The sequence below is a fragment of the Mirounga angustirostris genome, unplaced genomic scaffold, assembly GCF_029215605.1.
Source record: "Mirounga angustirostris isolate CCGP_5_RB_7025 unplaced genomic scaffold, mMirAng1.0.hap1 SCAF_4, whole genome shotgun sequence".
Lineage (NCBI taxonomy): Eukaryota > Metazoa > Chordata > Mammalia > Carnivora > Phocidae > Mirounga > Mirounga angustirostris.
Window position 1 is genome coordinate 155,761,462 of NW_026991712.1, and position 15,986 is coordinate 155,777,447.

Sequence of the window (15,986 nt, forward strand, 5' to 3'; positions counted from 1 at the left end):
TTACCATGCTACCTGCCTCTCTAAGGCCCCAGCCCTTGCCTTCCCAGGGACTGTAAAGAACTCCGAGTGCCTGTGCATGACTGATGCCTTGCGCAGTCGGAAGGCTGAGATCCTACTTCTCGTTCTCCCCTTGGCTTGTGTGATTGAGCAAATCCTTTTTCTTCTCTGGGCATCACTTTCCTGTTTTATGTAGGGGATGACAACTACTCTGACCTACCTTTCTCATAGTTTCTCTTGGTGCTCTCTGAGCTGGGGAGGGTTCTGTCATAGAAATGTGTAGCTGTCTTCCCATGAGGCACCTGGAAGTTCAAGTTCTGGCATTTGGCTCTGTGTCTCTTGTGAAGATGGGCCTGGACCCTGCCGCATCTCGACTGCTTGTGTCTTAGAGTCACAGGGCTAGGACCAGCCGCAGACTGGAGGACTCAGCAACCTGAATGCCTGTGAGTCTGCAAACTGCATGTGTACCTGCAAGTCCTGGAGCCTAAGTGAGAATTATAGTCCCGCCCTCCTCTGCTTCAGTCAGCCACGGGGTCCAGATAGCACTCAGGGCTGCTGCTGAGCTGTGTCTGAGGCTGACCAACCGGCCTGATGGTCTGTCTAGTCTGTCTTTGGTGTGGCCCCTCTGATATAGGTCTTCCTCCAAGAGGATCAGGTAGGATTTTACTGTGCCAGACCCTTCCTACCTGGGTAGAAATGTCTACCTTGGAAATCTTGCCAAAGAGGGAGCCGCCACCCCCTTGCCCTGTGCCCCCGATCAGAGTTGGCCACAGCCAATAGGACTTCTGGTCCGTGTCATCTAGAAGAAACTGGGAATGGCTAAGGGAGAATATGGTAGGTGGCCCAGGACCCCTGCCTTTTGCTGGCCGGTCCCCCTGACCTGTTTCTTTGCAGATTCTGCTGCTTCTGGTGGCCCCTTCACTCACAGACCTTAATGTGGTTTTTCAACAATAGCTGAGCTCAGCAAGCATTTTCACAAATAACAAGGATAGGGAACATGAAAGAAAAATGGAAGGAAATAAAGTTATCCAAACAATACAGTTCTCCTTAAGCAACCACATTGTAGCTCCTAAGGCTATCTTTCAGCCTTCAAAACCTTGCCTAGTATCCTTATATTCTTGGTCCTTGGTTCCCTCATGGGGACGTGTTACCTGGATACTCCTTCATCGTGGTCTCAGCCAGAACTTCCCTTCTGGGAAATTGACTGGTTGTAATTAATGTCCCTGTGCCACCTGAATATTTGAGAGGAACCTCCCCTTCAAGTAAGATATCTCGGGTCTTAGAAAAGTAAATTCTTAGTGTACTGCCTGAAACATGGGAATCATTTTCCTCTCAGTGTCTGCCAAATAATGGAGTAATGGAGGGGAGGCTGGACTGCCCTGGAACTTTCTGGGGTGGAACCAGTCATCTTAACTGGATTCTTACTACCAGACTTCCTCAAAAAGGAGTTTATACTGTGGTCTGCACTTTCTTATCTCTTACTCAGTTTGACACATTGCATGCTGCCCTCTGCTCCCACCAACCCACTGATGCCAAATTCATTGGGTTTTTCTCAGCTGTCATTTTGCTTGACCACTCCATGGCATTTGACACTAATGACCTGTAATTTAAGCTCAAAAATCAGTTGTATATATTCCAGAAAGGGGAAGTGTGCTTTTAGGTTGTTTAGGTTGACCACAGGTTGATATAAAGTGAGGTCAAAAGAGCATGAGTGACTCTGGGTATCTGATACCCTGAAAAAGGTCCAGGAGCTCTGTCCTCTAGGAATGAGGGTAGGTTGGGTGAGTCCTGACTCATGGTACATTATCTCCTGTGGAATTCTGGAAGGAGATGAGAAGGGACCTCTGGGGAAAGCTTCCTGGGCCCTCAGATCTTGGGAGTATTCTGTAAGGAAGAGATGGAAGTCTCACTCTCTAGTTTCTAAAGACTCAGAGAGAGACAGATTTTAGTTTAGTATTAAGAAAGGATATTCTAGAATTGAAGGAGTCCAAAACTAGGGCTGGATTGCCACATAAAGTAGTGAGTTCCATGTGTGTGGCGATGGTCTTCTAGGGTGACCAGATTTCATTTTTGCTCAGTAACACTTCCGAGACATTAGCCTGGGCCTTCTGCTCATCTCATTCCATACTCTTCCTTGTTGATCTACTCTCATGGCTTTAATTTCATTTAAATTACATTAATGATTTAGCAGTTTATATCTCCAGTCCAGACCTCTGCTCAAAACTGGATATGCAGCCGCCTCTGTAGATATCATTCCCCTGCCACATGTCTCCTAGGCACTTTGAACTTAGCAGACATTGAGTGCCCACCATGTGCCATGCATGTACGTAAAACTGCATTCCCAAACTTGTGCCTCCGTCCAGTGGTGCACCAGGGGTGAGGCAGTGAGCAGTCCACTGTGATTTGGGCAGAGAATTTAAAAAGTCATAAAATTGACTAAATACTGTTTTGCTCTGGGTGTCCGATATCCTCTCGGTGCCCCTGCCTCCCTCTCTGTGTCTGACTCAGGGAGTAACATGAAGCTAGCCAAGCCACAAACCTTTGAATTGGGCTCTACCGCTTCCTCTCATTGGACGCCCCCCCCCATCCCATTTGGTTGCCAGGGCCTCCTTCACATCTCATGTCTGTTCCTTGCTTGTTATTTCTACAGCCTTTGTCTAGCTCTGGACTACTACCCAGCTTTTTCAGGGTATTGTTTTTGTCGTCCCCAGATAAATCTTTGTAAATCACAACTCTTCAGAGGCTCTCCATTGCCTATGGCCAAGCTCTTCTCTTAGCAAGAAAGTTCTATGTTCTTTCCCAGCTACTATTTCTGGTATTTTCCTCCATTTTTCATGTATCCCAGTGCTCCAACTTAAGGCTGTTTAGTCTATTTCTTTTCTTGTCCATCCCACTGAACAAATTGTGAACCCCTTGGAGGCAGGGGCTAAGTCTTAACGTTTTGAGCCCCAAGTGCCTGTCTATTATTAAACTTCAGTAAATGTTTGGTTGAATGGATTTATGTGGGTACACATAGAGGGAAAAGACCACTTATAAATAATAAGAAAGGGCTTTTGGTTTAAATTCTGACCTCTTATCCTTTTGCATGGTCTCTTCTCTATCAGCAGAAAACCTCTTGCTAGAGACCTAAACGTGAACTGGAGCCCCTGCCCAGCTATCACCAACTCACATGCTCCTCTCTCTCTCCTCCCATCTTAGATCCCTGCCTCTCTGCTCTAACAAAACAACTACAAACTGGTACATTGGAAAGAACGTAGGCTTTGGGGTGAGATAGACCTGGGTTCAGTTCTTGGTACTGTCAGTTTTTAGCTGTGGGACTTTCGGTGACCCCTCTGAATTTCATCTTCTCATCTGTAAAAGGTAGGCAACAATGCCTCCCAGCATCGTGCTGAGGAACCACATGCCAATGCAAGTAAGATCCTTAGCATTTTGCAGGCCATCAGAAAATAGTAGCTGCTGGTGTTAGTTCGAATAGAGGCTCCAGGTGCTCACATTTAGATCTGGAACCCAGTGTCCAGGGTGCTAGAGGCGGGGTGCCTTTCTTGGGCAGGGTGGGACCCTTGGCTAATGGGTTAGCCTTCTGAGGAGGTGTGTTTGCATTTCCTAGATTCAGACTCCATACCTGGGACATGGGTGTTCCCAACTTGTTCTCTTTTCCCTTTCTTGTAGGCTCCCAGGCCAGTGCCAGTACTTGGGCTTGCCAGTGGCGGATTACTTCAAGCAGTGGATTAATCTGAAAAAGGTACTGTGTCTGAGCACCATTCGGGTGCTTCCTCTGGGTCTCCTGTCCTCAGATCCCCTCCCCCCTTGCTTTCTTTATTCATCTCTGTTCTCTTTTTGTTGTCATCTCTTTCCTTTTCTTTTTGTTCTCTTTTCTCAACATCCCTCCTTCCTCTTCCCTAGCTAACATGCACTGGAAGGGTGTGGACCTTTCTGGGAGTGAGGAGCTGTTTGGGGATCAGGCTGCAGGGTAGAGTATAACATTATCCAAAGTGGTGTCATCCAGATGTGCAGAGAAGTCCCAGTGAAGGGGACTTTCTAGGTTCTTGCTTAGAACTAAATCACTGGGCTGAGCTGCCTTGTCTTTAGGAGAAATGTGGTGCTAGCTGAGCCTCTGGGAAAGTATCCTTCTTTGATGTGATCATGAGTGTGGCCTCTGACTGTCCTGAGTGGCTCTGGTATCACCCTCTGGTTGGGAGGTAGAATTGGTTCAGGCTGGCTTTGGTCCTGCCTCGCCCTAGCAGAGCCTTGCTCATGTGACAAGGACCATGGAAACTACAGCCCAATTCCCTTTGAGTATGAGGAAGGAGACTGGCCCTAATGCAGCACCAACCCTAATGCAGCACCAAGTACCTGGGGAGTGGGTGCTGGGGCTGTGGGCTGGGAGGGACCCCATGTGGCTATGAAATTGGGGCCTGGCAGAGCATGAATTACCCAGAAAACTGTACTTTCCTAGTGTGTGCCATACGTCCTAGATAAGCAGAAGAAAGGAGGTATAGGAATAGACTCCCAAGATAGAGATCCTTCTTATCCCTCTGTTGCGATCATTCCTCCAGGAGGCCCAGTCCACTAGAGAGACTCACCCCCATAATTCTGATGTAAGGGCAACAGCCCTCGAGCAGCCTTAAGAACCCCATGCCGCTCAGCAGCTTAGTGACTCCCAGAAAATCAGAGAAGAGAGAACGCACCAGGGGTCAGAGTAGTGGCTCCCAGGGGGACTTAGAGAAGAGAGCCGTCATTGAAGGGTATTGTGAGGATTTGGGTCGTGAACTGGGTATTCAAGGAAGGTGGAATATGAATCTGAAGAGGAGAGAAGACTTTCCAGGGGAGCAGCATGCTTTTGGTGTGTGTATGGGCTGGAGCTAAGTGAACATGTGGAGGAACAGTAGAGGAGAATGACTTTGGACGTTGTTCCGTCAATCTCAGGGCAGCCATTCTTTATGGCTATTTGTGAACTCCTTTGCTTTCCCCTGGTACTCAGGTTCTTTACGCTTGGTCCTTGGCCTGTTTGTACTTCGACCCTTACCCACCTCTCCAGCTGATCTCCCTTGGACCTGAGCAATAGCTACTTACTACCTTCCATCTTTGGCTGAGGGGGCCAGGCTCTGTTCTTCCTCCAGGTCTTGGCCTGTGGCCTTACCTCTATCTGAAGTGTCCCCCAGTCATCTTCATAAGGCACATTTGCTCTTCTTGAGGATTCAGCTCAGGTATCACCTCTTCTGACAAGGTTAGCAGTCAGTCTCTTGTCTTGAGACTCCTCGACCCTTTGGATATCAGTGATCTTTGAGCGTTGAAACTGAGTCCCAATCTGTTTCCTCACAGACCTGTCCGTCTGGAGCACGGAGACTGAGGCTGGTTCCTCTCTGTGTCTGAGGTGGCCAGATCAGGGCTAAGAACAGAGTATGTGCACAGTGAATTGTGGCTGGCTGGCTGGCTGACTGATCTTTGAGAGCTGGCTCCACAGGCCTGCTCACGCAGGGCTTGGCGGGGCTCTGCACGAGGGTGTGGCTAGGTCTGTGCTCCTGGAAGACAGCATGTCAGCTGTCAGAGTGCATCTGAGGCTGCTTGCTGGCCTCAGCAAATGTAATGTGAAGGCCCGGCCAGGCGAGGCAGGCGCTGACCATGAACAATTGCTCTGTGAAGTTCACTAGACTTTTTGGTGTCTGGCTAGGCTCCCTGCCTCCAGGTTCCTTGGCAGAGAGGCAGGAAAACAGCCGACCCGTGTGTTAACATTGCCACCCAAGGCTACCTTGATGCTACTGGGGTTGGAGGCAAGCTGTCCTGAGCCTGTTCAGCGTGATTCTCTGCCAGACTGTGCCGAGCCATAGGAGGGAAATGGGTACAAGTGGAAACTGGAGACTCTGTTCCCAGTTAGCCTTGTGACTGTGTCTTGGTAGGTAAACTGAACAGATCTAGGAAAAACAAGAGTGGCATGAGGCGAATGGCATTAGAGGGGTCTAATCCCTTCCTCTCTGCCCTCCAGACACATCATGTTCCACATGTGCCTGAGGGCCCAGCAGGAGAGATGACTCAGTTCCGGACTTTGGGCCAGTCTTTGCCAGCAGCCATTCAAGACAGAGAGGCTGCAGGGCCCTGCAGGTCCAGGGGCATGGTGATCTTTCTGACCTTTTTACGGCATGGGTTAGTGCAGGGTGCACAAAGATTCCCGCTCCCTTAAAAAGAGTAACAATAAAAGCAAGCCAGAGAGGTCATTGCCAGGGTTGCGTGGGTATTGTGTAACGTCTTACTCCATGCCCTTCTTTCCCCCTGTGTGACCAGGCCCTGGCTGTCTCCAGAGCCGTCTCCTGTCCTTGATCTTACTCTTTCCTCCCTACTTTCCTTCCTTTTCCTCTTCTCCTCAACTCCGCAAGCAGAACTTTTGCTCATGGAAAAAGTAGGGGCAGGGGTGTCTTGGTCTGCTTGGCTGCCAAGACTTGCCCATTGAGTGAACTGGGACTGAATTCACCATCCCCATTTCCTAAGGCCTCTCCTGTCCAGAAATGGTGTGCACTGCATCAGGGAAGAGTAGCCTTTCAGTGGCCAGGCTGCCACATCGCCTGTCTCCACCCACTTCCCCTGTAGCAGAGTGGAGCAAGCCAGTGTTTGCTGACATTTGGAGTATCATTGAATGATCTTACACTCTTATTGAACTGTCAGCTTAGAGAAGACATGGGGCCCTGCTCCCAGCTCCCTCCAGGAGGTCAGAACTGTCACTGAGGAACCAGAAGAACACACACACACACACAGAGGTGCATGAATATACACGTGTTTACTCAAGTGAATGAATATACCCAAGTAGGCATATCCAAAATTGTATGTATGTTTCCATTCATACATATGGGTGTAAATACATAGTCACATACTCACCTTCAGAAATATATGGAAATACACAGGCACGAATGTTTATACATATTCATAAAGCATGAAGACACATGGATATATATATAAAAACATACACATCTTTGGGTGGGAGGATGGGTTAGCCTGGTGGTGGGTATTGAGGAGGGCACATTCTGCATGGAGCACTGGGTGTTATGCACAAACAATGAATCATGGAACACTTCATCTAAAACTAATGATGTAATGTATGGGAATTAACATAAGAATAAACAAACAAACAAACAAACATACACATCTTCATCAGTAAACACGTATTCTTGAGTGCCCTCTGTGTTCCAGGTACTGTACTAGGCCTGGAGATATAACAGAATAGATGGATATTAAATAATTATAATTGTAGTCCAGAGTCATAGCATCATTTCATAAGGGGGCCTGACTTAGGGGGGCAGGGTCAGAGAATGGTTCCCTGAGGAAGGGTGTCTAAGCTGAAATCTGAAGGATGAGTAGGAATTGGCTGATAAACATGTGGCAAGGCCCTGAGGTAAGGAGAAGCCTGGCAGCTTCATGGAACTAGAATGCAAGTTCCATGAAGAGTGGAGAATTTTTGTCTCCTCTGTTCACTGTTCTGTCCTCATCACTTTGAATAGTTCCTGGCACACAGTGATGTTTAGTCATTATTTGTTGAATGAATGACTGCCTGGAACATAGTGAATGTGGGGAAGAGAGGAGAGTGGCGAGGGATGAAACTTGAGGGGGAGGCCACACACACTTTAGATTTTGATCCTTATCCTTAGGGTAAGGGGAAGCTGTTGAACGGTACTAAACATAGGTGAGGTGTCATCTGATGTGCATTTTGAAAAAGCTCTTTTTGGCTACAGTGTAGAGAGAGCTGAGTGTTGATATGGGGGGACCAGTACTGGTTTTTCTTAATGGGGCTATAGTTGGCATCTTGGGGTGGGAGAAATCCTTGTATGGACAACATTGCTGAACTTGTAGCATTCTTGTCCCCCTGTTCACTGAAGGCTAATAGTGCCTCTCTCCAAGTCATTGTGACAGTCGAAAACGCTCCATCCCCACCATATGCACGTACATTTCCAGGGGCCTAGATAGGGGTGGGAGTGGGGAGGTACTGTCCCTGGTTGAGAACCACAGAATTAGACCACTGCTACAGCCCAGGTGAAAGATGATAGTTACCAGGATTGAACTGATTAACAGTGGAAATGTAGAGAAATGGATTAATTCTAGAGTATTAAGTGGTACAGTCAGTTCTGCTATAATGCAACATAGACCTTCTTAAAAATCACCGTGCTATGGTTATAATAAAAAGTTGAAATGAAAATGGGGTTAGAAGCACAATTCTCAAAAACTTCATCAGTGACATATAAAAAAAGATAGGAATCTAATAAAAATGGTAGCATAATTTTACACATGTTAAATGGCTAAGAAATACATAAATACTACAGTAAATACGGCACTCTACCTTGAAAAAACCCTGAAGTTTGCTTGGCAGTGGGCATGAGAAAGGTTGCAGCTTGTGAGTTATTGCAAAGTGGTAGAAGGCGAGTTCTCTGGAATCGGTTGGAAAGTTGTAGCCAGATGGATGCGGCTTATGATACATGTAGTGTTCTAGGAAGCTACTGTATGTTTGAAGTGTAAGCATGTGTGCGTTCTGCGTATTCTTACACAGCTCTCTTCAGCTGCGTATACTTTCCTGTGTTTATCTGGTATTGATGATGAACAAAATCACACATAAACAAAGGCAGAATTTGCATTATGCTAAACTGTTTCCTAATACATTGACTGCATTGGAATGAATGTTCTCTTTCAAAACAAGTATTATAGCAGAACGGACTGTACAATGGACAGGAAAGGGTGATTGATTGGCTGTGAGGATTGATGATGAAGGAGGAAACCACTATGACTCTTAAGGTTTATGATTTGAGCAACTGGATGAATTGGAATGAATGCACTGAGGTAATGGAAGGAGGAGAAGTTCGGGGATTAGAAGACAAGATGAATTGGTACACGTAGAGTTTAGAAGCTTTCAGACGTTCTTGTGAAGCTATGGAGTAGGTGAATATATAGGTCCGGGGCTCAGAGATAAGGTCTGGATAAGAGATATAAATTCAGGGGAGTTGTTGGTGTATGAATGATCATTGAAGCCATGAGAATGTAGAATATACAGGGTGAGAAGAAAAGAGGGCCTAGGATGAACACTGAGAAACATCAACACTTAATAGATAGAATAGGAAGAGTCAGACACAGAGGAGTGGTCACTGATAGTAGTGATAAAAATTCTCAATTATTGATTGCATTTTGTGTGCTAGACCTGTGCTGTCCAGGAGAATTGCCAGGTTTTTTTTTTTTTCACTTTAAAGTTTAGTTAATTTAAATGTAAATAAACTTTCTTGAAGAACTTTTAAGTATATTTAGAACAATCTGTGTTGGTGAGTTTACATTTTCAACTGTTAGCTGTTTAAAATCTAAATATAGATCTAATATTTCTAATGAAGATTTAGCATCTGAATTGAGATGTATTTTAAGTATAAATTACACACTTAAATACAGAATAGTTCATTAATTTTTTTTGTTCATTAGTAATTTTTATGTTGATTACTTCTTGAAATGATAATCTGTTATTATTTGCATATCTCTGTTTTTCACATTTTAAGATTGAGAAAACAGGCACGTAGTGAAGGTGCAACTTGCTCCCACATTGGTACCTGGCAGAGGTAGAACTGAAATTTAGTTTTGCCTGACCCTTTGTGCTAAAGAGAGGGTAAAAACGAGAGAGTAAAGAGTGGTAGAGAAGGGAGGGTGTGGTGCCACAGAGACCACGGAAAGAAAGAATTTTCAGGACAAGAGGATCAGTCAGCTCGCAGAGAGCCATGTAGCAGAAAGACTGAACTATGAGTGTCTGGGACGGAAGGGCCTCGGCAACCTTGGTGAAAACTTGATGGCGTGGGAGGGACTGGAGCCAAATTGGAGCAAATTGGGGAGTAAATGAGGCGACGGAGAAATTTTAACCTTTTCAGAAACATGGCTTTGAGGGAGAGAGAAAGGACAAGAACTGTGATGGGGCAAGTGTGGGGTTGAGGCAGGTGGCATGTTGTAAGATGGGAGACGTGTGCTTGGTTGTAGGCACTGTTAGAGAAGGAAGTTTGAAAATACAGGAGTGAGAGAGGTCTCAGAGATGGTGAGGAGATGGGGTGCAGAAAATGGTGAAAATTGGCTCTCTGCAGGAGGAAGGCCCCTCTTCTGCTGCGAGGTGGGGGCAGTAGATGCTGAAGGAGTGCAGATTTGATGGCAAGTTGAGATATTTCCCATCTAATGGCTCGTTTTCTCTATGAATGAAGTAGATGAGCCACTTGCTAATAACTAATAGAAGAGGTTTGTAGGAAGTGGAAAAGAATTGCTGTAGTTTTAGTAAAGAGTAGAAGTGTGAGCCAACTTGAGAAATAGAGTAGGATTTCTAGGCAGTATTGAGGGTCCCGTTGAGGTTGATGGCATTCATTCATAGTGGAACCACTCTGTTCAGTTGTAGAGCTTTTCTGTAGCAGAGCTCAGCATGCCGAAAGCAGACATTTAGATTCATCCAGGGTGGAGACTTTCCCAAGAAGTGTGATGAAAGGAACAAAGGAGTTGTTGAAAATACTGGCAAGACGGTGGTTGCCAAGATGGGCTATGAGATCCTCGCTGGATATTGAGGAAAGAGAAGACAGCAGGGGGCCTGATGGATATGGAAAAAGTAGCTAGGTCCCAGTAAGGCGAGGAAAGGTGTATCGGGTGTAGTTGAGCATGCCACATAGAAAGATAAGAGATTATGATTAGCGTAGGATGTGATTTCAGAGATGGGGCAGTTCTCCGTGTTGGCAGGTTCCAAGGTGCACCCATGGGAGTGAGTAGCTAAGATTGGGTGGAGGAAAGTGTTAGTGTAAATAAGAGATTAAGAAAGGGATAGGTCAGATGCAACTTCCCTAAGGAAGTAAGTATGTGGATACACACATGCACACATAATGTATATATTCTCTCTGCATATGCATGGACACATAGGGATAAATGTATATACGAATATCTGCCCGCATGCATGCATATGCAGTTCGTGTACATTTAGACCAAGCCATGCAAGTGCATGCACATACACTCACAAATGGTCTGGAATTCCCTCTGGGCCTGTTTAGACAGGCAGTCTTAGGAGGATTCTGAGTCAGTCCTGACAGAGCTCAACCAGACATGCTCAGAAGTTGTAGGGAGCGGGTCACCTAGAATTTAACAGATCCAGATGTGCCAGAGTATGAAGACGGCTGTTCCACTTTTCCTCTGCCATCTGTGCTCTCCGCCTTACTGTAATTTCTGGGTGCTCTGAAGGGGTGGGTTGGGACCAGCTGTGAAAGAGAGAATAAGGAAGAGGAGACCTTCTTGGGTCCCTCCAAGAAGGAGAAGCATTTCTCCAAGAAGCCTTTCTGTCTCCCCCTCCCCTGGGAGCAGACAGCAGGAGAAACTGCTGAAGGGAAGGTTGGTGTCTACAATTGAGTGCGACTTTTCCTGACCTTGGAGCATTCAGAGTCCCAATCAGTGCAGTAATAAATTAAGGGCTTATGGAGGAATAAATTCTTGGCCTTAATGAAGTTCTTTGCTGGGGGCCATAGGCAGGTCAGCAGGTCAGAATGATGCAGATTGGAGGCTCCAGCGAGTGGGCTCAGCTAGCTGGGAAGCCATCAGGAATGAAAAGATCTGAAACTCTGTCGGTCAGGTCACTATTTTGGAGCTGTGGGGATAAAGCTGCTCAAGTGATAGGCAGCCTGACAGAGTCTGGGACTCTAGAATGGTGGCCACGTGGTGCCACCTGCAGAGCCCCGCCATTGGGGTTATTCAGAAGCTAATCTGGAAAAAACAAGAACAAAACAGAACTGAAAACCAAGAGAGGGGTGGGAAGATCTAGGGGCCCTGCAAGGTGTTTGTTTTATTTGTTTGTTTATTTCGGAGGGCGAGAGGGTTTGTACCAAGACAGATATTTCTGGACCACTTGGTGGTCAGAACCAGACATGCTGTGGTCCAGGTCTTTGGCATCATCCAAAGTACAGAGCATTGTCCATGGGGCAGTGGGCAGTTATGGGCCACTATCCTATGGGCCAGGGCCTCTAGAAGTATGTGCGCAGAGGAAGGGATACAGAGCACCCTTCTATAAATGAGGGAGAGGTGGGGGCACAGGCATGGGACAAGGAGGGGACGAGTGGGAGAGCAGCCTGGAGCACTTGCTGCTAGGTTTGATGCTGAAGCCCTGGGAGGAGCCAGTCTTGGGGGCTGGAGGCTCCTGGATTGTGGAGCTGAAGCTAGAACCCAGGCCTCAAGACTCGACATCCTGAGCTCTTTCTCCTTTCATCCTGCATTCTGCAATGTCTGCCCTTGGGCATGAGCTCTTGGGATGTGGTCCAGAGGTAGCAGAGGGAAGAGTGCTGTGTTTGGAATCAGGGGCAGCTGGAGCTGGAAAGAATGTCTCCTTTCTCCGCATCTCCCTGCCCCCATGGTGTAGTGCCCTGCCCGGCTTTTCCTTTAAATATGTCTTACAGCTGTCTGAACTCTGAAATTTCTTTCACTCCTTCCCTCGCCTTGTTAACATGTGTTGCCTTTGGGGTAATCAGGGAAAAAATATTATGTCCTTTTACAATTACCGGGTTTTGGAATATTAAAATGTCTCGCTGCATCGGCACTGTTATTTTGATTGGTATTCTAACCTTTGACTAGCCCATAAAGCGCGCCGCTCCTGAAGCCAATATTGCAGGACTGAAATTTAATTCCGAAATGATTCCAGATAATAGGGAGACAGATAATATATGCATGAAGGATATTATGTTTGGACTAACTGCAGCAGGGCCAGGGCTGGGGAGCTGAATAATAGCCCAGAGTGAGTTATAATCTATGGGACAGAAATGCCTTACTGTCAGGGCCAGGAGAGGAACTCTTAAATCAAAGGCACAGGAAAGGGTGCGATTGCAGTGTGCTTGTTTTGACAGGAAAAGCACTGGAGCCAAGAGGGTAGGTATGGAAGGCTGTGGCCCATCCTTTCTCTTGAGCAAAGTACCCAAGGCCCTTTGCAGCATCCCTAGCTTCATATCTCCTATCCCTCTAACATTCTGGCCATATCAAACTTCTTGCCATTCTTCAAACACACTCTTCAAAGGGACTTTTTCACTTCCCTTTCCTCATTCTGTTCCCTTTGCCTACATTGCCTTTCCCCTTTTCGTGTGTTGAGAAAACTCCTGTTCATCCTTCAAAACCCTCTTCTGTGAAGGCTTCGCTGACCTTCCCCGACCCCTGGTAGAAATAGTCGATCACCTCCTCCTTTGTATGATTTCAGCACTTTGTAGTGAGTGTATGTCACATGCTCCTGCAATTATCTGCTCACACGTTTGTATTTCCTAGTAGACTGTGAGCACTTTGAGGCCTACATGCCACCTGTCTCTCTATTTCTAGTGCTCAGCACTGGACTGGACACACACTGGGTGTCAACAAGAACTACTTGAACCCACACTGAATATAGGGCTGGACTAATGAGCTCGGGAGTCCACATGCCTCTTCCCCTGCCAGATTTCCCAGACAAATAGGCTTAGAGAAGTTAAGTAACTTGCCTAAGGGCACATAGCCAGGAAGAGGTAAAGCTAGGATTTGAACCTGGGTAGGGGTGTTCTGTTCCCCAGACCATATATCTTAGGCAGGTGGGCAGGGAAGGAGTTGGAGGCCAGGGTCGGAAAGACAGAAACTTACTTCCCTGACTCCTTCCTTCCTTTCCTAGCTCAGGACTTGAGTCCTCTTTGCTAGAGATGGCATTGGTTCTTAACATTTATGGGTCTCAAGTCCTGGAAGGGATTGTGCCTCCTGTCACTGCTAATGACCTTTGGACAGTTATTCCACACAAAAGACACTTCTCTACTGTGCGTTTGTAACTAAGGATTGGGAAAGTACCTTGACAAAGTGCCTGCCTGTGGTTTTGGAGAGTTCTTAAGGAGGTAGGCAGGCAGAGTACATGGAGCTCTTAGTGATGTCAGAAAACTTCACAAACATTCCTTTTCCGCCTCAGCACTTGGTGGAACTGATGTTTTGGGTGTTTAGAGATAAGATAAGGGAAGTACATAATGAAAAAAGCTACAGTGAATTTGGTTGGCTTTTAAATGGATTTATATTTGTTAATTACAACACTATCTGCATAAACCTACGTAAACAAATAGCCTGGCTATGAGATGGACCCTTCCCTTAGTCTTCAGGTGATGCTTGGTGTGGACACTGGCCTCTGGGGATGTAGCTCACAGGCTGGAGACCATTAGTGCAAGAGAAAGAGCTTTAGAATCAGATGAGTCTGGCTCAAACTTCTGACATTGCTCCCAACTAGCTATGTGATTTGAAGCAAATGCCTTAACCTTCCTGAATCTATAAAAGACAACTAATACCTGACACACAGAAGTAGGAGTCTGGAGTGTCCAGTAGGTTTGGTTTAGAATCTTCACTGTACTTACTAGCTGTGGGGTTTCAGGAAAGTCACTTCTTTCAGCTTCAGTATCATTCTTTGTAGAAGAAGAAAAATAGTGCCCACTCCTAGAGTTGTCCTGGACATGAAATGTCCTCCTTTGTCCTCATACTGGCCACTAGGACTGAGGTGACTAGGCTATGGGGGTGAAGGAGAGAGGCACTCAAGGCAGACTTTGTGCGTAGGAGCTAGGAGAAAGAGGCTCCCCCAGCAGAATTCATGGGTGTGCCAGGGACAAGGAGCCTCAATGCCATCTGTGGACGAGCTTACCCTGAGTGTGAAGGTAGTGAACAGAGTTGACCATCTCGTGTTCTTGATTCCAGCTGCCATCAGCACGCCTGGTGTCCAGTGGAGTGCAGAGTCACATTTACCTGCAGACGATTCCTGGCTCTGTCACTACCTGCCTTATGACCTTGGACAAGTTACTTACTTTCTCAGAATCTTGGTTTCCTCCTTTGTAAAGCAGAGGTAATTAATAAAAATGAAGAGGTACTGCTCTAAATGTTTTACATGAATTAGGTCACTAATCCTCAGTTCTGTGAGATAAGCACTATTACTGGCATCTTACAGATGAGGAGACTGAGATCCAGAGAGGTTAAGTACCTTGCACGGGGTTCAACAGCTAGTGAGTGCTGGAGCACGTATCTGAGTCTAGGCAGTAGACTCCAGAGACCATGCTCTTACTGTTCTGTTGCCTCCAGCGCAGAGGAGGGAGGAGTCGTGTTTGTCTAGGGTGCAGGAGAGAAAGTCAGCAAAGATTTCACTGAAACATTTGACTTGGGCCTTGTAAGGGTTGGGGAGACAGGGTGGGAAGGGCATTTCAGGCGGAGGCAGCCATGTACGCAAAGGCCTGGCAGAGTGCAGCAACTTGCCAGATTGGGGAACTACATGCAGTAGTTTGCAGGGTTTTTAAGCTACTGATGTGGGCCATGCCTTCTCCCAGAGAAGCTGGAGCAAGTGAGGACAGGAAGGTATCATTGCCTGATGCCTAGATGGAGCCCGCCTAAAGCTTCCTGCTAAGAATGTGGCAGTCGCTCCGGAAAAATGCCACGTTAATGTCCAGGTGAGGGAAGAGTCTATGGGCCCAGGATAGCAGGAAGGGAAAGAGGGTGCCATGCCTTGTAGCATGATCAGCTCTGGACAGTCCGGCACTGCTGTGCCCGAAGACCTCCATATCCTTAGCAGAAGGTGGCAAATTACAGCAAGGAATCGGGGTGCCAGGTGGCTCAGTCACTTACAAGTCCAACTCTTGATTTTGGCTCAGGTCAGGATTTTAGGGCTGTGAGGTCAAGCCCCGCCTCAGGCTCCGTGCTGAGCATGGAGCCTGCTTAAGATCTTCTCCCTCTCTCTCCCTCTGCCCCTCCCCACCCTCTCTCCCTTTCTGTTAAAACAAAACAAAACAAAACAAAACAGCGAGAGGAATCAATTAGGTGAAGTGTGTAAAGCTTTTAGAAGAGTACTGGCACTCGGCGTGTGAGTGGCTAGCCTAGCACACTCTCAGCCGGGGGGCTAGGCCGCCTTGTTCTGCATTCCCCGTGAGTGTGGCCACAAGGGGAAATGGAACAGGTGAGGCAGTCAGCTCAAGGCAGCTGCGATTCTCTCTTCCTCCATGAGATTCCCTGCTGCC

The 15,986-nt window shown here is 46.9% G+C and overlaps 1 protein-coding gene across 11 annotated transcripts in view; it reads left to right on the forward strand.

Moving 5' to 3' along the window:
- The window catches only part of ERI3 (ERI1 exoribonuclease family member 3), a 126,852-nt gene that overhangs the window by 63,287 nt on the left and 47,579 nt on the right, over positions 1 to 15,986 (forward strand). For 10 of the 11 annotated variants that reach the window (XM_064589281.1, XM_064589285.1, XM_064589286.1 and 7 more), the window contains one exon: positions 3,667 to 3,739. The exons of the other annotated variant lie outside the window; for it this stretch is intronic. In XM_064589281.1, the coding sequence (XP_064445351.1) occupies positions 3,667 to 3,739 (73 nt within the window). The remainder of the gene's footprint in view (positions 1 to 3,666; positions 3,740 to 15,986) is intronic. 11 annotated transcript variants of the gene reach the window in all.